Here is a 25,097-nt window from a genome sequence, read left to right as displayed (position 1 = left end):
CAACTGGATCCCTGACTTCCCGATGGGCCACCCCCAGGTAATTTTCAACACGGGGGTCCCTCAGGGGTGCGTGCTCAGTCCCCTCCTGTACTTCCTGATCACTCATGACTTCATGGCCAGGCACGACTCCAACACCATCATTAAGTTTTCCGATGACACAACAGTGGTAGGCCTGATCACAGACAACAATGAGACAGCCTGTAGGGAGGAGGTCAGAGACCTGACCATGTGGTGCCAGGATAACATCTTCTCCCTCAATGTGATCAAGACAATGGAGATGATTGTGGACTACAGGAAAAGGAGGACAAATCACACCCCCATTCTCATCGAAGGGGCTGTAATGGAGCAGGTTGAGAGCTTCAAGTTCCTTGGTGTCTACATCACCAACAAACTAACATGGTCCAAACACACCAAGACAGTCGTGAAGAGGGCACAACAAAGCCTATTCCCCCTCAGGAGACTGAAAAGATTTGGCATGGGTCCTCAGATCCTCAAAACGTTCTACAGCTGCACCATCGATAGCATCCTGACTGGTTGCATCACTGCCTGGTATGGCAACTGCTCGGCCTCTGACCGCAAGGCACTACAGTGTCACGCCCTGATCTGTTTCACCTGTCTCTGTGATTGTCTCCACTCCCACCTGGTGTCGCTTATTTTCCCCAGTGTATTTATCCCTGTGTTTCCTGTCTCTCAATGCCAGTTCGTCTTGTATATTTTCTAAGTCAACCAGCGTTTTTCTCCGTTCTCCTGCTTTTTGACCCTTGCCTGTTTTAGACTCTGTACCCACCTGCCTGACCTTTCTGCCTACCTTGACAACGAGCCTGTCTACCACTCTGTACCTCCTGGTTTGGACCTTTTGCCTGTCCACGACCATTCACTTGCCTACTCTTTTTGGATTAATGAACATTGTAAGACTCCAACCATCTGCCTCCTGTGTCTGCATCTATATCTCACCTTGTGCCATGACATACAGAAGGTAGTGCGTACGGCCCAGCATTGGGGCCAAGCTTCCTGCCAACCAGGACCCCTATACCAGGCGGTCAGAGGAAGGCCCTAAAAATTGTCAAAGACTCCAGCCACCCTAGTCATAGACTGTTCTCTCTGCTACCGGACTGCAAGCGGTACCGGAGCACCAAGTCTAGGTCCAAAAGGCTTCTTAACAGCTTCTACCCCCAAGCCATAACACTCCTGAACAGATAATCAAATGGCTACCCAGACTATTTGCAATGTCCCAACACCCCTCTTTTACACTGTTGCGACTCTCTGTTTATTATCTATTCATAGTCACTTTAACTGTACCTACACGTTCATATTACCTCAATTACCTTGACTAACCTGTGACCCCGCACATTGACTCTGTACCGGTACCCCCTGTATATAGCCTCGCTACTGTTATTTTACTGCTGCTCTTTAAATATTTAAATGTTTTATTTAACACTTTTTTTTCTTAAAACTGCATTGTTGATTAAGGGATTGTAAGTTAGCATTTCAATGATCAATGTTGTATTCAGTGCATATGTGTCACGACTTCCGCCGAAGTCGGTCCCTCTCCTTGTTCGGGCGACGTTCGGTGGTCGACGTCACCAGCCTTCTAGCCATCGCCGATCCACTTTTAATTTTCCATTTGTTTTGTCTTTGATTTACACACTAGGTTTCAATTCCCCAATTACATGTTCATTATTTAACCCTCTGTTTTCCCCATGGTTTTTATGCATGATTGTTTTATGTATGTTCGGTCCGTTATTGTGGGCTCGGTATAACGACATGTTATTGGAATATTTGAGTGAAGTTACTTGTGTTTCTCATCTCTGCTGTCCTGTGCCTGACTCCTCTGCACCAGCTACACCCAGACCACGACAATATGACAAATTACATTTGATTTGAAATAGTGATATTTCATTTAGTATACACTGTACATTTCAAATATGTCATATGATTACAATAACATCAAATGTCGATGCATGGCTTTTATCTAAATGTATTTAGACTGGAATGTATTTAAAACGGAATGGAATCCAGGTGCCAGTCTCCTGCCTCGACACTCCCCACAGAATACTCAACACCGACCGGACTAATTTCAAGCTTATCAACTCTCACAGACTGGAAACCCTAAGGGATGATGGAGAGTCAATGAAGGAAACAACAACATACTTCACAAAGATGGAGTGAAGGGCTTGATGGGGAGAGGGGTAGAGAGTGGTTCGTTGGGGGAGAGTGATGAAGGGAGAAAGAAGAGTGGTGTGTTATTGTTTTTATTCAACCTTTAAAAAAAAATATATAAACATTTTTAATGGGACAATGTACTGTAAACCTAAACATAACCACACAATCATCAAGTCAGTCAACCTGTCATTTAAAAATTAAAAATTGCAATTACCATATATTAGGCATATGATGAGTTACTGAACAACACATACTGACAGAGCTGACCTCTCGGTTCATTTGGAATGACTGGTTAATGGCAACGATTCTGATCGCTGCATGAGTCTGGGCCCATAAGAGCCTGTAAGAGCATACATATTAGAGTGTTTTAGATGCCTCCTGACTGTGTCAGTTCACATTTAGCAAGAAGAGACAGGATATCCTAGTTATAGCCTGCCACATTTCCACTGACAGATTGATGAGCGTTGAATACCTCTCTGAGCAGAAACACAATCTCCAGGACAGATGGATGCACTGACTCTGTTCACATTGTTTCCATTAAGCCTCCCCCTAAACCTACGACAGCCGTCGTCGCTGTGGCACATAAACTGAACCATATGGACAGTGTTTAGTGTGAGCACGCAGTCAAGACTCCACCGGGATTGATTGACAGTTCCTGTGGGAGTGGTGAATACAATTTTTGCAAGAGCTTTTCTCTGAGCTCCGCCGGGGTAGGGCCCGGGAGTGGTACCCGGGTCAGGAGTGTGGTGTGGCGGATGCTGCTGTTCGAGTCCTGATGGCCGAACCTGTGGAACAGCCTCCGGCAGCACGGCAGACAGTGGACCATGTCAGAGAGGAGGTGGCCGCTGAAGATCATGTAGATCCACGGGTTACAGCAGCTATTGAGACTGGCCAGCAGAGCTGAGATGATGACTGCGGTGTTCTCGGAGTCTGGAGAGAGAGAAACGGGGAAGAGGGGGTGTCGGCGGGGTGTCGGCCAGTCAGTGAAGGAGAAAACATTCAAGCTTGTTCTGTTTATCTACTAGCAGTGACACACACTATTTATGCATACTCTCGAGGGATTCTCAGCAAGCGACTAGCTCTGAAGGGTCACTGACTCTCCAGCAAAATATTGAATTAATGTTTGGAGATCTAGAGTCAGTGCATCCATCTCTCCTGGAATAAGTCAAGGGATCTGAATAGTTTCCAAAAGCACTGTAGTTTTAACCATATTTTTAGGTTATACAGTGTTTGTTCACATTTACTTTGTTTACTAACATTGGCGTAAAACACGCATTTGTGGTTCTAATGTGGTAAGACAGTTAAATGAAGCTCATAGGGCATTTATGAGTTATATTCTTCAATAATCAGTGGGTATGTATTCTTCACTTATAAGTCTAAAAATTGATGTACAACTGATGATTGCCTCTAAGATGAATGCACTAACTAAGACCCATGGTCGTTTTCACAACTGTCTGTCACACCTGCACAACGGTTGTTTTATATGGCACGTGTTTAACACTTATGTATGCCCTTTAGGTGATTCTGCTGTTTTACTATTCCGCACTGTCCCATAAATCAAGCCACAGCAGATGGAATAACATCAGCTACATTCAGACCTCATCAAGGCAATGGATTATGAGTTAATGCACAGAACTGATCATCAAATTACTTCCAGTAAGATATTTTTGTGCGCGGTTATTCCATTGCGTCACACTAATGTACCCCAGGACTCCAGTTTGCACAGTCTATAGCTTAAGTAATACGTATTGACTGTCTGCATAGTCTATTTGTTTCAGTTAGGTCTATGTATCTGAGAAGGAGTCATAGAGTTTTTGTCTCACTATATTCGTGGTAAACTGTTGCGTAAAAGCTATCTAAATTTGGAGAGCAGTGAAGCAGATTTTTAGGGAAGCCCCTTGGGTAATGCATGAAATATGTGCTGATGCTGTGCACTATGACCAACATATTATTGAGTAAATGGGCCTAAGCAATAATAGAATGTTTAAAAACACAATGAACGGAGACATGGCACCAGCGCGCGCTGCCACTAACTCACGGCTCAGAGCCGAAATACAACACGTACCATCCCACGAGAAGCTCTCATCCCACACCGACCACATCTGTACGGTGAAAAACGGAGCCCAGCACAACACGTACGCAAGCACGATCACGAAAGTCATCTTCACTGTGCGCAGCTTGGCGCGCGAGATTGTGGTGATGCTGCTGACTGAACTCTTTCCGATCAGCCTATTCTTGGTCACAAGTGCCATCGCAATCGTGCTCTTCTGGGTCTTGTACTTTATGTTCAGCCAGATGGATCGGCAGATGAAGCCGTAGCAGAGCATGAGCACGGCCACGGGCACGAGGAAGATGCCCACGGTGATCCATGTGATGTAGGCGCGCACACCCCACGGCTGGATGAAGTGTCCCCAGCAGTCATACACGGCCGAGCCCGGGCGGACCTCGCTCAGTGAGAAGATGAAATACTGGGGCATGCTCAGGGCAAGACTACACACCCAGGTGGCCCCGATCATCATATAGGCGCGCTGCGTGGGCTGGTGAATGTTCTGCATCGGGTGACAGATTGCGATGTAGCGGTCCAGCGTCATCATCACCATCATGTAGGTGGACGCGAACATCCCTAGCACCTGCAGGTGCTTGACGATACGACACAGAAGGTCAGGCCCGTAGAAGCGGAAGGTGACCTCCCAACAGAGCTGCGGCAGCACCTGGAAAAAGGCCACAGCCAAGTCCGCGAGGCTCAGGTGTTTCATGAACAGGTGCATGCGCAAGGGCTTCCGTCGGCTCATGTACATGGCCAGCAGCACGCTCAGGTTCCCCACCACAGCCACGAAGAATGTCACGCTAAGCACCATGATCTCGATCTTGGCGACCTCCTCGTTCCGGCCAAACGGGTCGCTGGAGTTCCCAAAAGTGCCGGTGTCGTTCCCAGGGTCCTCCATCGTCCCCGGCTTGCCGGTGGGGTCGAAGGCTATGTTCACATTTTCTTCCATGAGGGTGAGTGAGCTCTCTGAAGGGAAGAATGCGTCTCCGGAGAAGTGCATGACTTTCCTGAACCAATCCGCGCGCACGATCACCTGCTGCCACTTAGCTTTAAATTTGAGCAATTCTTAGTCTATCGTCTACATAAACTCGCTCTTTGCGCACAGACCAACATTTGTGTTGGCTTGGCAAAGATGTGGAGCACTTCATGGTGTGAAACTGTATCTGTGCGCAGTCGCCACCAACCCTTTTAAAATAATTGTATACCCCAGAGACCGCCAATACCCTCCTCGTCGCCAACAGCCTCTAAACAGCCTAGGACACAAAAACAACAGCAGAGAGAAACAACATGTATGGCAAACATTATTGTTTGCATTTGTGGAATTTCTCTGAAAGAGTCGTTACCACTTGCAAGTAAATAGGGAACACACAGATGTTTTACATTGTAAATGTCTCCAGATTCTGAACTACAAAGCCCAATAACGAATGGTGCAATCAGTGGGTAAATATTCACAATGTGCGCTACTGGTCAGTATTCCATATCCATTTACTTATCAAACCTCTAAGAATCATTTTTGAAAAGGTAACAATCTTTTTTTAAACATCTAAGGTGACCCATTTTTGTATTTGAGATGATGAAGATGTTCTGATGTCATGTAATGTTTTTCTGTCATGTTTATCATATTACTGTGATGCCAGAGGGACTTTTCCACATTGTGTGGACCAGGGACGTCGCTAGGCCTATTTTAGGGGGGGGCTTTATCTGTCGTCTTGTGAAACAGTGGATGTATAGAATCTAGCTAGCTGAAGTATTAACTGCAAATTGAATGTACAATTTTGTAAGCATGCCATGCAGATAGATTTAACAACGTAGCTAGCTAGCTATGTTCTTGCTTAGTGTGCAGTGATGGAACAAATACCTGTATGCCTATGGATGTGTAGCTAGCTATCTAGCCGATCTGTGTATATACCCAGACGTTTGGTATACATATTAGTTCAGAACCTAGCTATGAACCTCAGCTATCGTAGCCAGTTGTATCAACTTCAAAACAGTCTGAATGACATTAATGAAGCCTATGGATTGAGTAGAATATAATAAAACTTTGTCAAGGATGCAAGTTGTATATACATGTAGTTATTACCATAATTGAGATCCCCACATTTTAGTCTGTACATTTTAATATATTCACTGATCATGTACTCTACCTTGGCATATAAATGTGCAGTTCAGTTATGAATGTCTTTGAGATAATTTTTCAGTCATATCCAATAACAGGATTATCAAATTTCAGTCTTTGAATGACTCTGTGTCTGCATGTATGTATTACAATTATACACTTCAACAGGGTTTGCTAATTTTGGTCCTGGGACATCAATGGTTACACATTGAAGCTAATAGACTAGAAACAGGATTTAAATAGTTAAAGGCTGGTTTGTAATTCATATATACAGAAAAACAGTACACTACACTTCCAATGCATCATGTAAATAGTCTAAAACCAGTTCATCTCAATACCGAATGCCCTTCATCTGCATTGATCTGATAAACACAGGATAGGTGTAGTATTTAATCAAATTAGACTTAATTTCAACCAGTAGAGAATGTAAAATGCTTTATTGAGAATCTCATTATCCAAGTGTTATAAATACATGCATTATAAATATTATAATGTTAATGTTATAAATTCAAGTTCAATCTGTACTTCAATGCACATCTGTTGTGCATTATAAAGAAAGAGGTGGTGGGAGAGGTGTAAAAGGGAAAGAGGTAAAACATAGGAGCAGGGAAGGCAGCATATGATTAATGAATCACAGTGCTACCTAAATATTCTTAGTTCATCACAATTACATAAGTATCACTCGACAGCCCAAAGGTTATCTTAAAAGCAGGTGAGGTGGCGATGATAGGACTGGGGGTTGGCATCCCCTCTCACATCAAAACATATCTGCAGACAAGAGACAGATGGAGAGAGAGCATGTTTAAGCCTTATTTTTATTCTAACGTTGTTAGTCATCAATCAGGAAGTGAAATGCAAAACTGACCTTGGATCATTAACTCTGGGACTACTTTATCTCTATTTCAATGTAAAGCATCTCTTTAATAATACTTAATGTTGACCTGACCAAGTGACCTCTAACCTCTGATCATGCTGTGCCCTCTATGTAGCCAGTTCAGATGTGGGAGGGGTTCACTGACACAGCTGATATAACCTAGAGGATTTAGGGAGAAGAGAGAGGGATGAATTGAACGAGACTGTTATTGAAAAATAAGGTAGTTAAAGTGACTGTGTTCAAAAGGAAGCTCTGTGCGGCCTCTCCTGGTGTCCACACCACACTAAGTGGCTGCAGAGTACTTTATGCAGAAAAACATGAACGGACACACGAGGACAAACAATAGAGTAGTTATAGAAATAATGAAGTATCTTACTATTCTCCATGGTTGGCCCTCTTGCCTATTTTTTGAAGGTGGAAGGAGCCACAGTTATACACCTAAGCCTGCTTACTGCACAACACAATCCAACAATCATATTGATACATGAGTGTGTGGGTTATAGCGTATCTAATTGTTAAAAAAAAAAAATCAATATGGGTGATTTAAAATAGCCTGTTTTGTTTCTGTACAGACATCACACCCGTGGCTAAACAGCACCCTCATCTGAGAAGTTGAAATCAAGGGGAGAGAAACTGGGAATTGAATAACTGCTGTTGACATCGTTAAGTAAATGGAAGAATACTCTTATTGCAATGTCAATGGCTCTTAAAAGAGCCTTTGGTTGTGCATAGTGTAGTCAATGGTGTTACCAGGGAACAGCAACATCTTCGAAGAAGTAGGAGGTGAAGATCTCCCCTCTTGCTGCGTTGTTAGACCCCATCCTTGAAACATCTCACAGAGCAGCAGACTTCTACTCTGGCACACGGCGGCAAGCTGCACATCCCCTCCTGGTCCTCGTGTCCATCCTTATCAAGTAATGCAGGACACAGGTAGCCTTCACACACCTGAATTCCCCCAGGAGGCAGTCCCAGGTCACCCAACCTTGCAGTGCCCTATATATTAACTGTAGGCAATCGTTTTGAAGGATTCTCCAGTTACAAGGTATCTGTAGTAATATGGAAGACAATGTAATTATTAGACTTTTACATCACTGGGTCATTGTGGATTACTAAAGTATAATATCCCTTATAACAACTCATGAAAACATTGGATATCAAGATGAATGGGCACACACGTGCATATATAGCATGTGACAATAACAGGATCATATCAAAGAATGAATACAGAAATACCACTAGAAGCTTGATGAGTTGATCAACTGAATTAGCTGTGCAGTGCTAAGGCAAAAACAAAAATGTGCACCCCTTTTGAGACCCCAGGACTGAGAACCACTGCTCTTCATATGTAGACCGGCTTTCATAGCTCTCTTTATCTGAGGACAGAACACCTCACAAGAAACAGACTTCATTATAGTCCAATTATACCGTACTGAATGTTATGTTACTATTATCTCCGTCCTCACTTCAAAGGACAGGAACTACACTAAAGTACCTGCCCTATCCAGAATAGCCTACTCTCTCACTTTTGACAGTTCGGCTGCTATCCTTTTCCGCTCCTCCATGGCTGTTAGCTAGCTAACTTACCTACAAATGCATTTGGAGTTAGTTTTTTACAGTGATAAACAAATCAAGATACCGAGCTAATAGCTGGTGATATTTAATTAACTTAGCTAGCTATCTATACATTATGTGAAGTTGGCAAGCTAGCCAACTAGCTAGTTCATTTAGCAGCTCATTTGAGTTAGCCTGCACTGTAAGCTGTTAGCTAATAATACGTCGGTTTTTCTTACATTTTTGAAATGTATTTACTTTACTTGAATAGGTTCTCCCAGTCATGTAGATAATTTGAAACAGGGCAGCAAAGTTAGTTTGTCACTGGAGCGTTTTAGAGGATATTACTATTGAACTATGTACCCATTTAATAACCAGACGTTCATACAAACTTGCTATGCTGAATTCTTGACGCACAATCGAACATGCTGCCACATGCTGCCAGCACGCCCACAAGCGAGTCACAATGTGCGACCTGAGCGACACGCGGCAATTTATCTCTTATCTAGTGTCCATGCACCGTTAGGCCTACCTGTAGCTAACATTTAAGTTAATGTTAGCTACTTCTGTGGCTTGAGACTGCTAGCTAACAATAAAAGGACAGGGAGTATGTCAGACCCCCCTAAAAGAGGCGTAGCTCCCCTATACACGAATCTCTAGTGACGTCCCTGGTGTGGACAATAAAAGGTTTTCTATTATATTACGTTCTGACATATCACTTTTCATGTTTTATGCACAATATATTCAGATCACTCTTTCGCCAAAATGTGGAATAATTCAAGAGGTCTGAATACTTTCCGAAGGCACTGTAGTTTTAACCATATATTTAGGCTATACAGTGTTTGTTTACATTTATTTTGTTTACCAACATTGTAGTAAAACAAGCATATATTTTCGGTTCTAATGTGGTACAACAGTTTAACTAAGCTCATAATGCATTTATTGAGTTATATTCCTCAAGAATCAATGGGTACATATTCTTCATTTATATGTCTAAAAATGGATGAACAATTGATGATTGCCTCTAAGATGAATGCACTAAGTTTGCTCTGAATAAGACTATCTGCTCAATGACTAAAATGTAAATGTAATTCATATACTTTAGTGGAGCAATAGAAGAGCATTGTTTCCACATTACAGTAGAGACACAGGGCAGGGAGATTGTGTCCTCTTATCTCCTCTCAAATATTGTAATGTCTATCTTTCTACCTGCCCACCCATGGCACTGCCTCCCTCTGACTGCTGAAAATGATCCCTGGTCAGGTCATCCACCTCTCTTGTCTTCTAACATAAGATACAACATGTGTGGGTTGTGTGAAACACTCCTCTACTTACTGAGCTCTTCTGATCTGAATTACAACATTGTCCCTGTAACCTTACAACAATTCCAATGTTTAATCTGTACGCAGAGAGTGAAAACCAGCAGAGAGGGATGTGATGCAGCTCTCACAGAAGAGCATGTTTCTCATGTCAAAGAGTCGGAACCGGAGAGAGAAGGCCAGAAGAGTGGTGAGTTATGTAACATATTGTTAGATGACAAACAATGTAGGGTAATGGGAATGTCAGAGTATATGGATTCATGAAACTGGCCAGTCATTAGGCATGTCAGACTCTCACTGCAGGCAGTGATACATCATTCAACTCCATGTATCAAATCAAATGTTATTGTTCCATACACATATTTAGAAATGCTTGTGTTCCTAGCTCCAACAGTGCATTAATATCTAACAATACACAACAATACACACATCTAAAAGTAAAATAATGGAATTAAGAAATATAGAAATATAAGGACAAGCAATGTCAGTGTCCGGAGTATAAATATTTACTTAACAAAAATATAAACGCAACATGCAACAATTTCAATGATTTTCCTGAGTTGGAGTTCATATTTAAATGAATTAAGCCCAAATCTATGGATTGCACATGTCTGGGCAGGGGCGCAGCCATGGGTGGGCCTGGGAGGGCATAGGCCCACCCACTTGGGAGCAAGGCCCACCCACTGGGGAGCCAGGCCCAGCCAATCAGAATGAGTCTTTCCCCACAAAAGGGCTTTATTACAGATAGGAGTATTTCTCAGTTTCATCAGCTGTCCAGGTGGATAGAATATATAGTATATCTGTAGAACACCTAGGATAGAATACTATTTGTACAGTAATAATTTCATAGGATGGCCTTGTCTAGAATACAGTATATATATGTGAAATGGGTAAAACAGTGTGTAAACATTATTACATTTATCAGTGTTCCGTTATTAAAGTGACCAGTTTTCCATGTCAATGTTCATAGGGCAGCAGCCTCTAAGGTGCAGTAACCCGCTGGTAGCCAGCTATTGACAGTGACTAAGTTCAGGGCCTTGAGATAGGAGCTGTTTTTCAGTCTCTCGGTCCCAGCTTTGATGCACCTGTACTGACCTCGGGTGGCTGAGGTCCTTCATGATCTTCTTTGCCTTCCTGTGTCACTGGTGCTGTAGATGTCCTGGAGGGCAGGAAGTGTGCCCCCGGTGATAATATAGGCAGACCGCACAACACATCACTGACAATCTGAAATGGTTCACCCACACAGACAATGTAGTGAAGAACCCTCTGGAGAGCCCTGTGGTTGTGGATGATACAGTTGCCGTACCGGGCGGTGATACAGCCCAACAGGATGCTCTCCTAGGTGCATCTGTAAAAGTTTGTGAGGGTCTTAGTGGCCGAGTTGAATTTCTTCAGCCTCCTGAGGTTGATGAGGGGCTATTGTGCTTTCTTCACTACATTGTCTGCGTGGGAGGACCATTTCAGATTGTCAGTGATGTGTACACAGAGGAACTTGAAGATTTTCACCTTCTCTACTGCGGCCCCGTCGATGTGGATACAGCTGTGCTCTCTCTGCTGTCTCCTGAAATCCATGATCAGCTCCTTCGTTTTGTTGACATTGAGGGAGAGGTTATTTTCCTGGCACCACTCCACCGGGGCCCTCACCTCCTCCATGTAGGCTGTCTCGTCATTTTTGGTAATCAGGCCTACCCCTGTTGTGTCATCTGTAAACTTGATGATTGTGTTGGAGGCGTGTTTGGTGTAATTTTGCTCATGATATGTGTTTGATGTGTGTTGGCGGCATATGACACACATTATTTGGTATGGTCTCTGCCTCAATTTATCTCTCTAAGTGGCCACCAGTGTCAAAGAAATTACCAGGCCTTTGTGTGAGTGAGCACAGCCCTGTGGAAGACTGTTGAATCGAGCAGTGCCAGATCAAAATATACAGTCCACAGGAGTGTGTGTATGGGGTTGTGTGTGCGTGTGTTTAGCAGAGAGGTCTGGGTCTGTCAGACTAAAGCAATATGAAGCTATAGTGAGTGTTGTTTGACTCAGAATCCACTGAACAATAGCTGAGTCAGTGAGTTTGTCTGGGGAGAAGGAATAGGCTAGGAACCTAGAGGGCTGGTATACAAGCCTATTCAACCAAAACAATCATTAAAAACCCTAAAAGCTCAGGAAGATGAATACTGCATTCCACTTATCCACAAAAACCCTGTTTGCGTGTTCTATAGAATAGAGCCCCTGAGTCTGAACTGAAAACAAAAGTAATAACTATAAGTAGTAACTATATTTGAACCACTGTTCCGGGAAGGAAGTAAAACATATATTTTTTAAATAATTTAATTCATGTGTTTTTGTGAGAGCAATGAGAAAGAAGAGTCTTCATGTTGCCTCAACATTGCCCAATGGTCTGTAGACGAACAGGTTGTTCTTTGATATGTTCTGCTGGGGAGTAAAATAAATTAAAACTTTATTGGTCACATACACATGGTTAGTAGATGTTATTGCGAGTGTAGTGAAATACTTGTGCTTCTAGTTCCGACAGTCGTGTAATATCTAACAAGTAATCTAACAATTCCACAACAACTACCTAATACACTCAAATTTAAGTAAAGGGATGTCTTTTATACAGGTAATGAGTTCAAACAGGTGCAGTTAATACAGGTAATGAGTGGAGAACAGGAGGGCTTCTTAAAGAAAAACTAACAGGTCTGTGAGAGCCGGAATTCTTACTGGTTGGTAGGTGATCAAATACTTATGTCATGCAATAAAATGCAAATGAATTACTTAAAAATCATACAATGTGATTTTCTGGATTTTTGTTTTAGATTCCGTCTCTCACAGTTGAAGTGCACCTATGATAAAAATTACAGACCTCTACATGCTTTGTAAGTAGGAAAACCTGCAAAATCGGCAGTGTGTCAAATACTTACATTATTAAAGTGACTAGTGATCCATTTATTAAAGTGGCCAATGATTTCAAGTCTGTATGTAGGCAGCAGCCTCTCTGTGGTAGTGATGGCAGTTTAACAGTATGATGTCTTTGAGATAAAAGCTGTTTTCAGTCTCTCGGTCCCAGCTTTGATGCACCTGTCCTGAGCTCGCCTTCTGGTCTGCGCATACTCTGAGGATGCGGCTAGGGATGCCGTCTGGGCCGGCAGCCTTGCGAGGGTTAACACGTTTATATGTCTTACTCACGTCGGCCAACGAGGAGAGGGGGGGGCACGCTTTCCTTGGTAGCGGGCCGCGTCGGTGGCACTGTATTATCCTCTTGTTATCTAATAGTTCTTCCCAGCTGTATGTAATAACACTTAAGATTTTCCGGGCTAGCAATGTAAGAAATACTACATTAAAAAAACTAAATATGGCAAAGTTTCCTAAGGACTAGAAGCGAGGCAGCCCTCTCTGTCGACGCCATGTACAGATGATCATGAGATGGTTTAGTAGCCAGTCAGCCTATAGACCATACAGTATGTGAGGTAATGACAGCACTCATAGTATGACAGACGCCAGCCATACCTCCCAGCATTGTGATGTGTATTAGGTTAACCCCCCAGGTTAGGTTACAGCCTCTACCTTCAACTCAACTCACCTCACCTCATTCCTTACTCTACTCACTCACCTCAGGGGTCCACAGACCCCACTTTGAGAACCCATGCTCTAGTGCACGCATGCACACACACACACATACACATGTACTGTGTCCGCAAAACATCAAATCCATTTTTTTAATGTGGTTGTCATGATGACAGTTTCCAGGCAGATATAAGGGGTATGAAGGGAATGAAGTTTGATTTGTTGGAATTTTGGCCAACTAAAGTTTTCACTAAAACAAAGGTGTTCTAATGAGAACATATCTGAAGTGCCATTCCCCTGTGCACACTCATAAGCTGTCATTCCTCAAGTCTGGTGTAATGTTCGTTGTATTCCTCCGATGAGGAGTAAGAGAGATCAGACCAATTTGCAGTGTGGTAAGTGTCCATTTTAATAAGACAAACTGAACACTACAAAAATACAAAATAACAAAGTGAAACAAACGAAACGGTCCCGTGTGGTAACAAACACTAACACGGAAAATAATCACCCACAACTCAAAAGTGAAACCAGGCTACCTAAGTATGGTTCTCAATCAGGGACAATGATGAACAGCTGCCTCTGATTGAGAACCATACCAGGCCAAACACAGAAATCCCAAAACATAGAAAAAGGAACATAGACAACCCACCCAACTCACGCCCTGACCAAACTAAAACAAAGACATAATAAAAGAACTATGGTCAGAACGTGACATCTGGGAACTCTTTGAGATGTTATGAGCTGGGTTGTATTTACAAAAATACTTATTGATAGCGGGGGGAATAGGTGGGGGGGATAGGCAGGGTCTCCTATTGTTTCTGTCTGTTGTATTGTGTATCATGTGGGTGTTTTTTTTTAGGGAGAGATCTTGAATTAATGTTTTGCTCTGTGGAGTTCCTATATTGTGTGTGTTTTGATGTGTTTTGATGTTTGAATAGTGTGTTGTGAAGAATGTGAAAGAAAAGTTTGCCATCAGTCTCACTGCCAGTGTGGTGTTGCTGTAGTTAGCTTGTCATGACTGTGTGTGTATTTGTGTATTTTTTAATGTATTTATTTTATGCGTGGTTCCATGTTGGTGTTATTTGTCAGCCATACCAAAATCCCATACCTTATCAGATTGTATATACTTTTAACACCCCCTATACACTCTTACACGTGTAGGAACATGCCATTATGTAAAGACTTTGGGATACTTGCGAACATTAGAAACAGATTACATTTAAACAGTTTCTTTGACTCAAAATGAGCATCAGCTAATTAAAATCATTGATTTACTTGCATGTGATAGGACGTTGCATTGTAGCTGGAACCATTAGATCACTTGGGACACATTAGCCAGGTGCTATATATTGGCCAATAAGAGGCTTTGAAGCGACATTTTGGCCATATTGGCACTCCCCAGAAGAACCAGTCCTCCGTAGGAATATTTATATTAATTGTTTCATAGACAAAATTACATGTATTTAAGCATTTTTGTGGTTGGAGTGGGGACAGTAACATTAGAACTTCTTAAAAATTATACTTTTATGAAAATGATTTAGTATATTTTCTTCATTTTTTATTGTTATGTGTAGCTCACATAATACAATGTAAATGTTTGCATTATGGTGTCTGTAATAAAATAAATGTGGCAAAAACCAATGTAGCTATTAATAAATGCATTTCTATAACTTCCTAAATATTTTTTACAACGATGAGGGAGTGCCAAAATGGAAGCGTGGTGGCTTCAGAGCCCACTATTAATCATCTAGTGTATATATAAATCATTGGTTAGCCCTATACTTACCTATGGAAGTCCAGAGAGGACATATAAATAAAAAAGTATGTCCCTCATTATTTCGAGATCACAACTTATTTGTCCATGATCACGACATAACAAAAGTTGTTTTGTCGAGTTCACAAGATAAACTCTATAAATAGGAGTGGACGTATTGATAGATTGACAGTATGGTTGAGGCGGCAGAGCCCACTGTGGATCAGCGCATTTGTTTTTATTGATTGCTACACTAAGGGATGGTACATTTCATGCTAACATCATGCTTTCATTTGTGTTTGGCGCTCATGATCAGTTTATAAGTTATAATGTTAGCAAGCTAAATGTCCCTTAACTTGAGCTAAGAGCTCTTGGGGCATTTAAGCCCTGAACAATGCCTGACATGCAACCCTGTCTCCCAGGTTGTATGCCACCCCCAAGACCATAGCCAATCACATGCAAGCAACAACACAGCTAGCTTGGCTAGTCTTGTGAGTGAGTAAGTTAGCCAGGTAGTCTTGATAGCTAGCTAGCTAGCTAGCTTGTTATCTATGCTGGATGTTAGCTTGCATAACTGATATGTGTATAATTGTCAGGGACACTTCATGTTTTGTGGATAATATTTACATTTACAGTGGGTGAGCTCCATTCCTGACAGGCAGATCAGATTCCATTTCAGCCTCAGAGCTTGATCAGATTCAATATCAGCCTGCAAGCTAACAACCAGCATAGATAACAAGCTAGCTTACTAGCTAGCCAGCTAACTAGCTTACAAGACTACCTAGCTAATTAGCTAGCTCACGCTGGGTAACAGGGTTGCCTGTCAGGCATCGTTAAATGCCTGCATTGCGCACAACGCAGCCACAACGCAGCCTTGATTTAAGTGGTTATCGTGCATCTGAACAAACTAATGGATGATGCGTGGTACTTTTGATTATCTCATGATCTCTCCAAAACAACTTTTGTCATGTTGTGATCATGAGATAAATAGGTTGTGCTCTCAACATAACGAGGGTACTAGTTAGCTTTTTTGTTTACCCCTTTTTCTCCCCACTTTCTTGGTATCCAGTTGGTAGTTACAGTTTTGTCCCATTGCTGTAACTCCTGTACGGACTCTGGAGAGGTGAAGGTCGAGAGCCATGCGTCCTCCGAAAAATGACCCAGCCATGCCGCACTGCTTCTTGACACAATGCCCGCTTAACCTGGAAGCCAGCCACACCAATGTGTCGGAGGAAACACCCTGCACCTGGCGACCATGTCAGCGTGCATGCGCCCGGACCACCACAGGAGTCACTAGAGTGCAATGGGACAAGGACATCCCAGCAGGCCAAACCCTACCCTAACCAGGATGATGCTTGGCCAATTGTGAGTCAATGTAGAAAATAGTAAAAAAATAAAAAAAATAAAGATAAACCCTTGAATGAGTAGGTGTGTCAACATTTTTGACTGGTACTGTACTGTAGATGGATGTGAACAAAACTATTCCATAAGAGCATCCTTAACAAAGTCAAGCACTCTCGTTATCATCCTAAAGATGGCAGTATTGCAGTACTAGTGTTAGTTATTTTAAAGAAGTTTATCGCAAGTCTGGACTCGAACCCACATTGGCGAGCATCCATACCAGAGGAAAGTGTATTGTTTATCGTTCTACAGTACACCTGTCAATCAACTGATCAACACATCCTATGGCACGCTGTAGACCTATTATTAATAAGGTGGTAACCTAACATAGCAGGTGTAAAATAAATGCCTGAGCGGCGTTTCTTTCTTTCCAGTCCTGACGAGAGAACAAAAACTGTCGGGAAGTTCTCATCTGCACTGTTGAACCAATCCAGTAAGTGTGGAGGAGAAGTTAAGATGGAGTATCACCTTGTTAACATCCAAAAACAGGCTCTCTTTCCATTTCCCCTGAAAACCAGATGCAATCCGGTTGATTCTGGCCAAAGGTATCACCCCAATTCACTTTCACTCCTCAAATTTCCTCTAAAGTAAATTTGGCCTATGCTGTAGTTCTGCTTTACATACAGCAATTACCAAGAACAAGCCTGCTTCTTTCTTCGGATAGGCCTAGTATAAGGCCTAGTATAAAAAATAAAGGTCCTATAGCTTTTGTATGGAAATGTATCCTGACAGACCTTATGGGTCCTTGAGGCAAATTTGTTCAGCATGTGGAAAGACAGCTACATATAAAGTTTAAACCTAACAGGGCGGCGGATATGAGGGTTTAAATGAGCTTGCTTATAACGGCGCCATCTATTGGCCGATCAGTGCCATTCTTTTTGACCAACTTACTTATGGCCTCTAGTGTCTGTGTGCCAAATTAGAAAAAAGTGACCAATCTATGCTTGGTTTATTTGATCATGTCAAGGAAAAAACTATAATCGCTGTGAACCCCTAATAAGTATCCAACAAGTTATTGTAGTCTGGCTTTTCCTGTGACTCCACAAGATTTAAGAGGATTATCTGAGGCAGCGGAGAGGCCAGGTGCGTACTTGTGCAACATAACAATGGAGACAAACAGGCTTGAGATGTGTAGCCTAAGTTAGAAGCTTATGCATATTAGCCCATTATTCAATAGCTCAATGTTAGGATTACACACACACACACACAGTAGTAACTCTCTGTAATTTTACCATCATTACCTAATAAGTCCCGCAGAATTTTCAATTGATGTACAGTGAAGGGATACAAGCCATCCACTGCTCTGAGGTTAGCTTTGAACTTCCCTATTTCCCCTTGGTGTCTAACCCTTTGATCCTGAATCAAAGATAGACACGAAAGTGTTAAAGGCTTGAGCAGTGAATAGCAAAACAGATGATAAATAGATAAACCTTATCCCTCTCTCCTTCCATCCCTACTCCTCCCTCTCTTCATATTGTGAAGATGAGTCTTGTGTGGTTGAAAACCCATCATCATACAGAGACAGTAATATAACCCAACAGTCCCAAGGTGGGGTTGATTAAATGGAATCAAAATGGATTTATAAAGCAAACATACAGTACCAGTCACAAGTTTAGACACACCTACTCATTCAAGGGTTTTTCTTAATTTAATTTTTTTTTCTACATTTTAGAATAATAGTGAAGAGATCAAAACTATGAAATAACACATATGGAATCATGTGGTAACCAAAAAAGTGTTCAACAAATCGAAAAATCTATTTTTATATTAGCCACCCTTTGCCTTTGTAACGATGTGAGCTGAGGGTCGGGAAGCAAGTTGAGGGAGTGAGTGTTTAAAAAAATTAATTAAACATAATACAAAACAAGAAACACGAACAAAGCACAGACAGGAAACTGAAACAGCATCAATGACGCTTGGGAAAGGAACCAAAGGGAGTGACATATATAACGAAGGTAATCAGGGAAGTGATGGAGTCCAGGTGAGTCTAATGACACGCAGGTGTGCGTAACGATGGTGACAGGTGTGCGTCATAACCAGCAGCCTGGTGACCTAGAGGCCGGAGAGGGAGCACATGTGACATTACCCCCTCCCCGACGAGCGGCCCAAGCCGAAGAACGCCGACCAAAAGGACGATCCCGGGGTTCAGGAGCGGACCGGTCGCCTCTGCTGAGGTGAAGGGAAAACCTGTCAGTCCGGCTGAGATGTGGGATCATTGTGACTTACAGCACCAGAGAGAGCATACATGGCGGTACCCCCTCCCCGGCGCGTTCGGCTCCAGCCTCAGGACGCCAACCAAAGGGGCGATCACAGGGATTAGGTGCGGACCAATCACCCCTGCTGATGTGTGGGAACCTGATGAGCAAGCTGAGACCTCCCTGGCTACCTCGATCGAGGCACGGGAACCTGTTCACCCACCTGAGGCATGGGAGCCTATCGAGCCCGCTGAGGCATGGGAGTCTATCGAGCCCGCTGAGGCATGGGAGCCTATCGAGTCCGTTGAGGCATGGGAGCCTATCGAGTCCGCTGAGGCATGGGAGCCTATCGAGTCCACTGAGGCATGGGAGCCTATCGAGCCCGCTGAGGCATGGGAGCCTATCGAGCCCGCTGAGGCATGGGAGCCTATCGAGCCCGCTGAGGCATGGGAGCCTATCGAGCCCGCTGAGGCATAGGAGCCTATCGAACCCGATGAGGCATGGCAGCCTGTCGAACCAGCTGAAGCATGGGAGTCTATCAATCCCGCTGAAGTATGGAAACCCGTAAATCCATCTAAGGCAGGGGAACCCGTCGACCCTGCTGATGCATGGGAATCCGACAAAGCAGCTGAGGCTTCCCCAATAGCTCTGGTTCTGACACCCAGACCCGACATCACCTCCAACACAAAAACAAAACAAAACTCCCTGATGCTTCCCTTTGGTGAGGCGTCATTCTGTAACAATGTGCACTGAGAGTCGGGAAGCAAAAGGAACACCTACAGTATGTGAGAATGCTATTCATTGACTACATCTCAGCGTTCAACACCATAGTGCCCTCAAAGCTCATCACTAAGCTAAGGATCCTGGGACTAAACACCTCCCTCTGCAACTGGATCCTGGACTTCATGACGGGCAGCCCCCAGGAGGTAAGGGTAGGTAACAACACATCTGCTACACTGATCCTCAACACGGGGGCCTCTCAGGGGTGCGTGCTCAGTCCCCTCCTGTACTCTCTGTTCACTCATGACTGCATGGCCAGGCATGACTCCAATACCATCATTAGGTTTTCCGACGACACAACAGTGGAAGGGCTGATCATCGACAATGATGAGACATCCTATAGGGAGGTCAGAGACCTGGCCGTGTGGTGCCAGGAAAACAACCTCTCCCTCAACATGATCAAGACAAAGGAAATGATTGTGGACTACAGGAAGAGGAGGATCGAGCATGCCCCCATTCTCATCGACAGGTCTGTAGTGGAGCAGGTTGAGAGCTTCAAGTTCCTTCATGTCCAGATCACCAACGAACTATCATGGTCCAAACACACCAAGACAGTCGTGAAGAGGGCACGAAAAAGCCTTATTCCCCCCCAGGAGACTGAAAAGATTTGGCATGGTTCCTCAGCTCCTCAAAAAGTTCTACAGCTGCACCATCGAAAGCATCACTGCCTGGTATGGCAACTGCTTGATCTCTGACCGCAAGGGTAGTGCGTATGGCCCAGTTTATCACTGGGGCCAAGCTTCCTGCCACCTCTATACCAGGCAGTGTCAGAGGAAGGCCCTAAACATTGTCAAATTGTAAGTAAGAATTTCACTGTAAGGTCTGCACCTGTTGTATTTTATTTGATTGGTTTGATTTAAAAGTTAATTTGTGCAATTTTTTTCCTTCTTAATGCTTTTGAGCCAATCAGTTGTGTTGTGACGAGGTAGGGGTGGTATACAGTAGATACCTGTCACGGACTCCCCCGGTACTGCTGCTCATTCCGTGCACCAGTCTTGGATGTCTACGTCACCGGCCTCTAGGCGTCACTGAATCGTCTCATTACGCACACCTGATTCCAATTCCCTTGAGTAGTAATTGCATATATGTGCCCTCTTTTCACCCTTGTCTTGTCAGTTATTGTTCCCATGTCCATTCGTCTTGTGAGCACCTGTACATTGTTGTTTCGGCTTTCATGCAGCATGTATTGTGTACTCATTATTACGGGTCTCGTCCCATGTATTGTTATTACGTGTCTTGTCCCTTGAATTTATTTAGGTTTAACCTCGCTCTTTTGCTTGGGTTACATCCCTTTGTTTTTGTATACGTGTTTGTTTTGGGCTTCGTCCCCGTGTCTTTTCATGGCATGTTGTATTTTTAGTTGGAGTATTAAAACCCCCTATTACGTATTCCTGCGCCTGTCTCCATTCCTTTATAGAACGTGACAATAGCCCTATTTCGTAAAAGACCTAGTCCATATTATGGCAAGAACAGCTCAAATAAGCAAAGAGAAACAACAGTGCATCATTACTTTAAGACACGAAGGACAGGTGTCTTTTATACTGATAACAAGTTCAAACAGGTGCCATTAATACAGGTAAGGAGTGGAGGACAGAGTAGCCTCTTAAAGAAGAAGTTACAGGTCTGTGAGAGCCAGAAATCTTGCTTGTTTGTAGGTGACCAAATACTTATTTTCCACCATAATTTGTAAATAAATTCATTAAAAATCCTACAATGTGATTTTCTGGAATTTTTTTCTCATTTTGTCTGTTATAGTTGAAGTGTACCTATGAGGAAAATTACAGGCCTCTCTCATCTTTTTAAGTGGGAGAACTTGCACAATTGGTGGCTGACTAAATACTTTTTTGCCCACTGTATGTACAGTTACCATCCCAAATAAATGCTTCACAGAGTTCTAGTAACATCTCAACATCAACTGTTCAGAGGAGACTGTGAATCAGGCCTTCGTGGTTGGATTGCTGCAAGGAAACCACTATTAAAGGACACTAATAGGAAGAAGAGACTTGCTTGGGCCAAGAAACACAAGTAATGGACATTAGACCGGTGGAAATCTGTCCTTTGGTCTGATTTTTGGTTCCAACCGCTGTTGTGGTTCCCATCATGAAGCATGGACGAAGAGGTGTCATGGTGTGAGGGTGCTTTGCTGGTGAAACTGTCATCCCATCTGATTCGCACTTAGTGGGACTTTAATTTGTTTTTCAACAGGACAATGACCCAAAACACAACTCCAGGCTATGTAAGGGCTATTTGACCAAGGAGAGTGATGGAGTACTGCATCAGATGACCTGGCCTCCACAATCACCCGACCTCAACCCAATTAAAATGGTTTGGGATGAGTTGGACCGCAGAGTGAAGGAAAAGCAGCCAACAAGTGCTCAGCATATGTGGGAACTCCTTCAAGACTGTTGGTAAAGCATTCCTCATGAAGCTGGTTGAGAGAATGCCAAGTGTGCCAAGCTGTCATCCAGGCTAAGGTTGGCTACTTTGAAGAATCTAAAATATATTTTGATTTGTTTGACACTTTTTTGGTTACTACATGATTCCATATGTGTATTTCATAGATTTGATGTCTTCACTATTATTCTACAATGGAGAAAATATTTAAAAAACTTGAATGAGTATGTGTCCAAACTTTTGACTGGTACTGTATATTCACGGATTGCACGTTGCATCACAATACTGTTTTGAACGTTTGATTTAGGATTGATGCCCAACTGAGCATTCTACATCCTCATTGGGCGCTGATGAAGATTTGGTGTAAAGTGCATTACTGTAGCTGTCACGACTTCTGCCGAAGTCGTTGCCTCTCCTTGTTCGGGCGGTGCTCGGCGTTCGACGTCACTGGTCTTCTAGCCATCATTGATCCTTTTTTCATTTTCCATTGGTTTTGTCTTGTCTTCCCACACACCTGTTGTCAATCCCATTCATTACCTGTTGTGTATTTAACCCTCTGTTTCCCCTCATGTCTTTGTCAGAGATTGTTATTGTCAGTGTAGTGTGATTGTTTGTATAGGTGCGCGGCGGGTCCTCGTACCCATGTTTTGTGTTTATGTACATAGTGTTATGGAGCATACTCCGTGGACTTTATTAAAAGACTCCATTTTACACCATTTGACTCTCCTGCGCCTGACTTCCCTGCCACCTATTACACCTATGCATGACAGTAGCTTTAAAACACAAATACAAATACTTAGCAGGAAAACCTTTTCTAATCGTTTTGATGTTGCCAGATTGACTTTAGTTACAGTCTTAGCTAGCTAGCTAAGATTAAAGGGAGACCTTCAGATTTTAGCTAGCTAACATTATTTTTGAATAACTTTGCTAGCTAATGACAATATTGCCATCTGTCCAAAATATATTTAACATGATTGCAAAGTTGTTTCCTACTAAATATGTGTATACTTTAGCAATGTTATTGTACTCTCAAGCCCCTGTAGTGTAATTTAGACGAAACAGTCATTAGCCCTTGTTTAAAGTCCTTAGTCCCCATCCTAATTATGAGCATCAACATGGCTACGTGACTGAGTGACGGTGCAACCCTTATATAATAAATGTTTCAAGTTCTGAATAGCACCCCAGACCTAAACCCAAAAAGAGCCAGCTAAGGCAACAGTGGTAAGGGAAAACTGCCTAGTTAGGAAAAAGCTGATACTTGATTCCAACAGTGTGTTTCTATGATTCACTGGGTCATTGTTATATTTCCCTCATCATACTATCCTGGTATGTGATATAACATTACAACTTGTATGAGAAGTGTGGTGGCTCTGCTAAGCGCGATACTTCTAGAATAAAGAATTTATTAGTGTTCTATTCCAGATTGGAATGTAGATGGTATGATCAACTCTTGTCTCAGGTAATTAGGTTGTGTGTGTGTGTGTTCGCTACCTCGTCCTCATCCTTTCACCCTACTGCAGTTTGTCATTACCTCTAAGCCCTATGTACATTATTTTTTAATGTTACAGGGGTCAGAGCCCAATGATGATGCATACCCTGTTCTTATCTCTCCATCCTCTTATGATGGACACTCATCCATCCGCTTTCACCTTTCCCACTCTTCCACGTGGTTTTAGAGAGGCTTTGAAACCCTTCCATAAATCTGCAGATTACTGCCAAGAGGCACTTAACCCTCCTGGATTTACCACTGCCATTGTCTTCTGTTCTTCATCTCATCGGTCTCTACTGCTTCTCTTCTCATATGTCTCCTCTGTTTTTCAATCTCTCCCTCTCAGCCCCCCGACACACTGACCGGCCCAGGCTCTCTTTATATCATAAAGATGTCAGACACGTTTTGATAATGATGCTATAACAATGTTATAGAGTTAGGGGATCATTTCTCTGGTTTTACCTGTATGACTAGATAAGATGTGTGTAAATGTGTCAGAGTCTAACTATGAGCCCTTCAGGCCATCTACTGTCTGCTGCTCAATAATCCACAGCCGCAAATATGTGATAGTCCGCAGGCTCGTTATTACACATTTACGAACCTAATTTCATTGGACGCTCACGGGCGTATGTCAAATTTACCGTGCAGCTCGGCGGCTTTGAACTCAGTAGCACACTCTGCTGTGCTCCGCTGAACCCAGTCCTCTGTGTTAATGACTGTCAATCATTGCAAACTAATTTAGAGGTAAACTAATACTTCAGAAAAAAAATACATTAAATCAAAGCGTTGGTGTTGGTGACTGATAACGCACCCCAAACTAATCGTAGGCTAATTACAACAGACTGATCAGAGAGAGAGAGATTCCAACCATAGTTTGTCCTGTGTAATTAAGCATTTGTAAAAAAATAAATAAAAAAAAAGTGTGTCTGTTACAGGCTTTGGTTTTTACATTTTGAGGTTGGACATTAGCACGTAGGGTGCACCAATTGGTGTCACCTCGTTAGTCAGAACGTATTACACCTGTGCTGGTTGGTCAGCTCGTTAGTGGGAAGGTGTTTCTCCTGTGCTGGCCCAGGTGCTATTTAAGAGTGGCTGGCCCAGTTCTTCAGTTGTCTTGAGAAACATGGAGGGTTAACACCTTTAGTTGGTTCTCCCAATTTGATTTCGAGACAAACAATCTTTTATCTGCTCTTCCCTGTTTTTGTTTTGCGTCCTGTCTTTAATAAGTTTGGTGTGGGATTTTCATTTGTTTGCCTCTTCTTGGGCAAATTTAGTGGGTGCTGATAGTGGATGTCTTTTAGGTCCCAGTTGTTGCTGCTAGTCAACTTTCAGTGGACACTCCCATGAATGTCTTTCAAAACACCTCCTAAATCCCCACCAATTTGCTCTGTTTGTCACGCCCTGATCTGATCACCGGTCTTTGTTATTGTCTCCACCCACCTCCAGGTGTCTCC

The 25,097-nt window shown here is 42.9% G+C and overlaps 1 protein-coding gene and 1 long non-coding RNA gene across 3 annotated transcripts; both read right to left on the bottom strand.

Annotated features, from left to right (window-relative positions):
• Positions 1 to 2,246: 2,246 nt before the first annotated feature.
• On the bottom strand, positions 2,247 to 5,354 carry LOC112216821 (arg8-vasotocin receptor). Its single transcript, XM_024376916.2, has 2 exons — positions 4,229 to 5,354; positions 2,247 to 3,093 (listed from the first exon to the last, which is right to left on the bottom strand). Exons 1-2 carry the CDS (start codon positions 5,208 to 5,210, stop codon positions 2,771 to 2,773), a joined length of 1,305 nt encoding a protein of 434 aa, XP_024232684.1. The 5' UTR covers positions 5,211 to 5,354; the 3' UTR covers positions 2,247 to 2,770.
• Positions 5,355 to 6,744: 1,390 nt separating this feature from the next.
• LOC121839770 lies at positions 6,745 to 9,362 on the bottom strand. Of its 2 annotated transcripts, XR_006079209.1 has the most exons (3): positions 8,991 to 9,329; positions 7,288 to 8,246; positions 6,745 to 7,094 (listed from the first exon to the last, which is right to left on the bottom strand). It is a non-coding gene; the product is annotated as an uncharacterized LOC121839770 (long non-coding RNA). The 2 variants fall into 2 exon arrangements; XR_006079208.1 differs by having other exon boundaries at positions 6,745 to 8,246; positions 8,991 to 9,362.
• Between the last annotated feature and the right edge of the window lie 15,735 nt (positions 9,363 to 25,097).

This window comes from Oncorhynchus tshawytscha, linkage group LG17 (assembly GCF_018296145.1).
Source record: "Oncorhynchus tshawytscha isolate Ot180627B linkage group LG17, Otsh_v2.0, whole genome shotgun sequence".
In the NCBI taxonomy this organism is placed as follows: Eukaryota; Metazoa; Chordata; class Actinopteri; order Salmoniformes; family Salmonidae; genus Oncorhynchus; species Oncorhynchus tshawytscha.
This window is presented reverse-complemented; position numbering and strand designations above follow the sequence as displayed.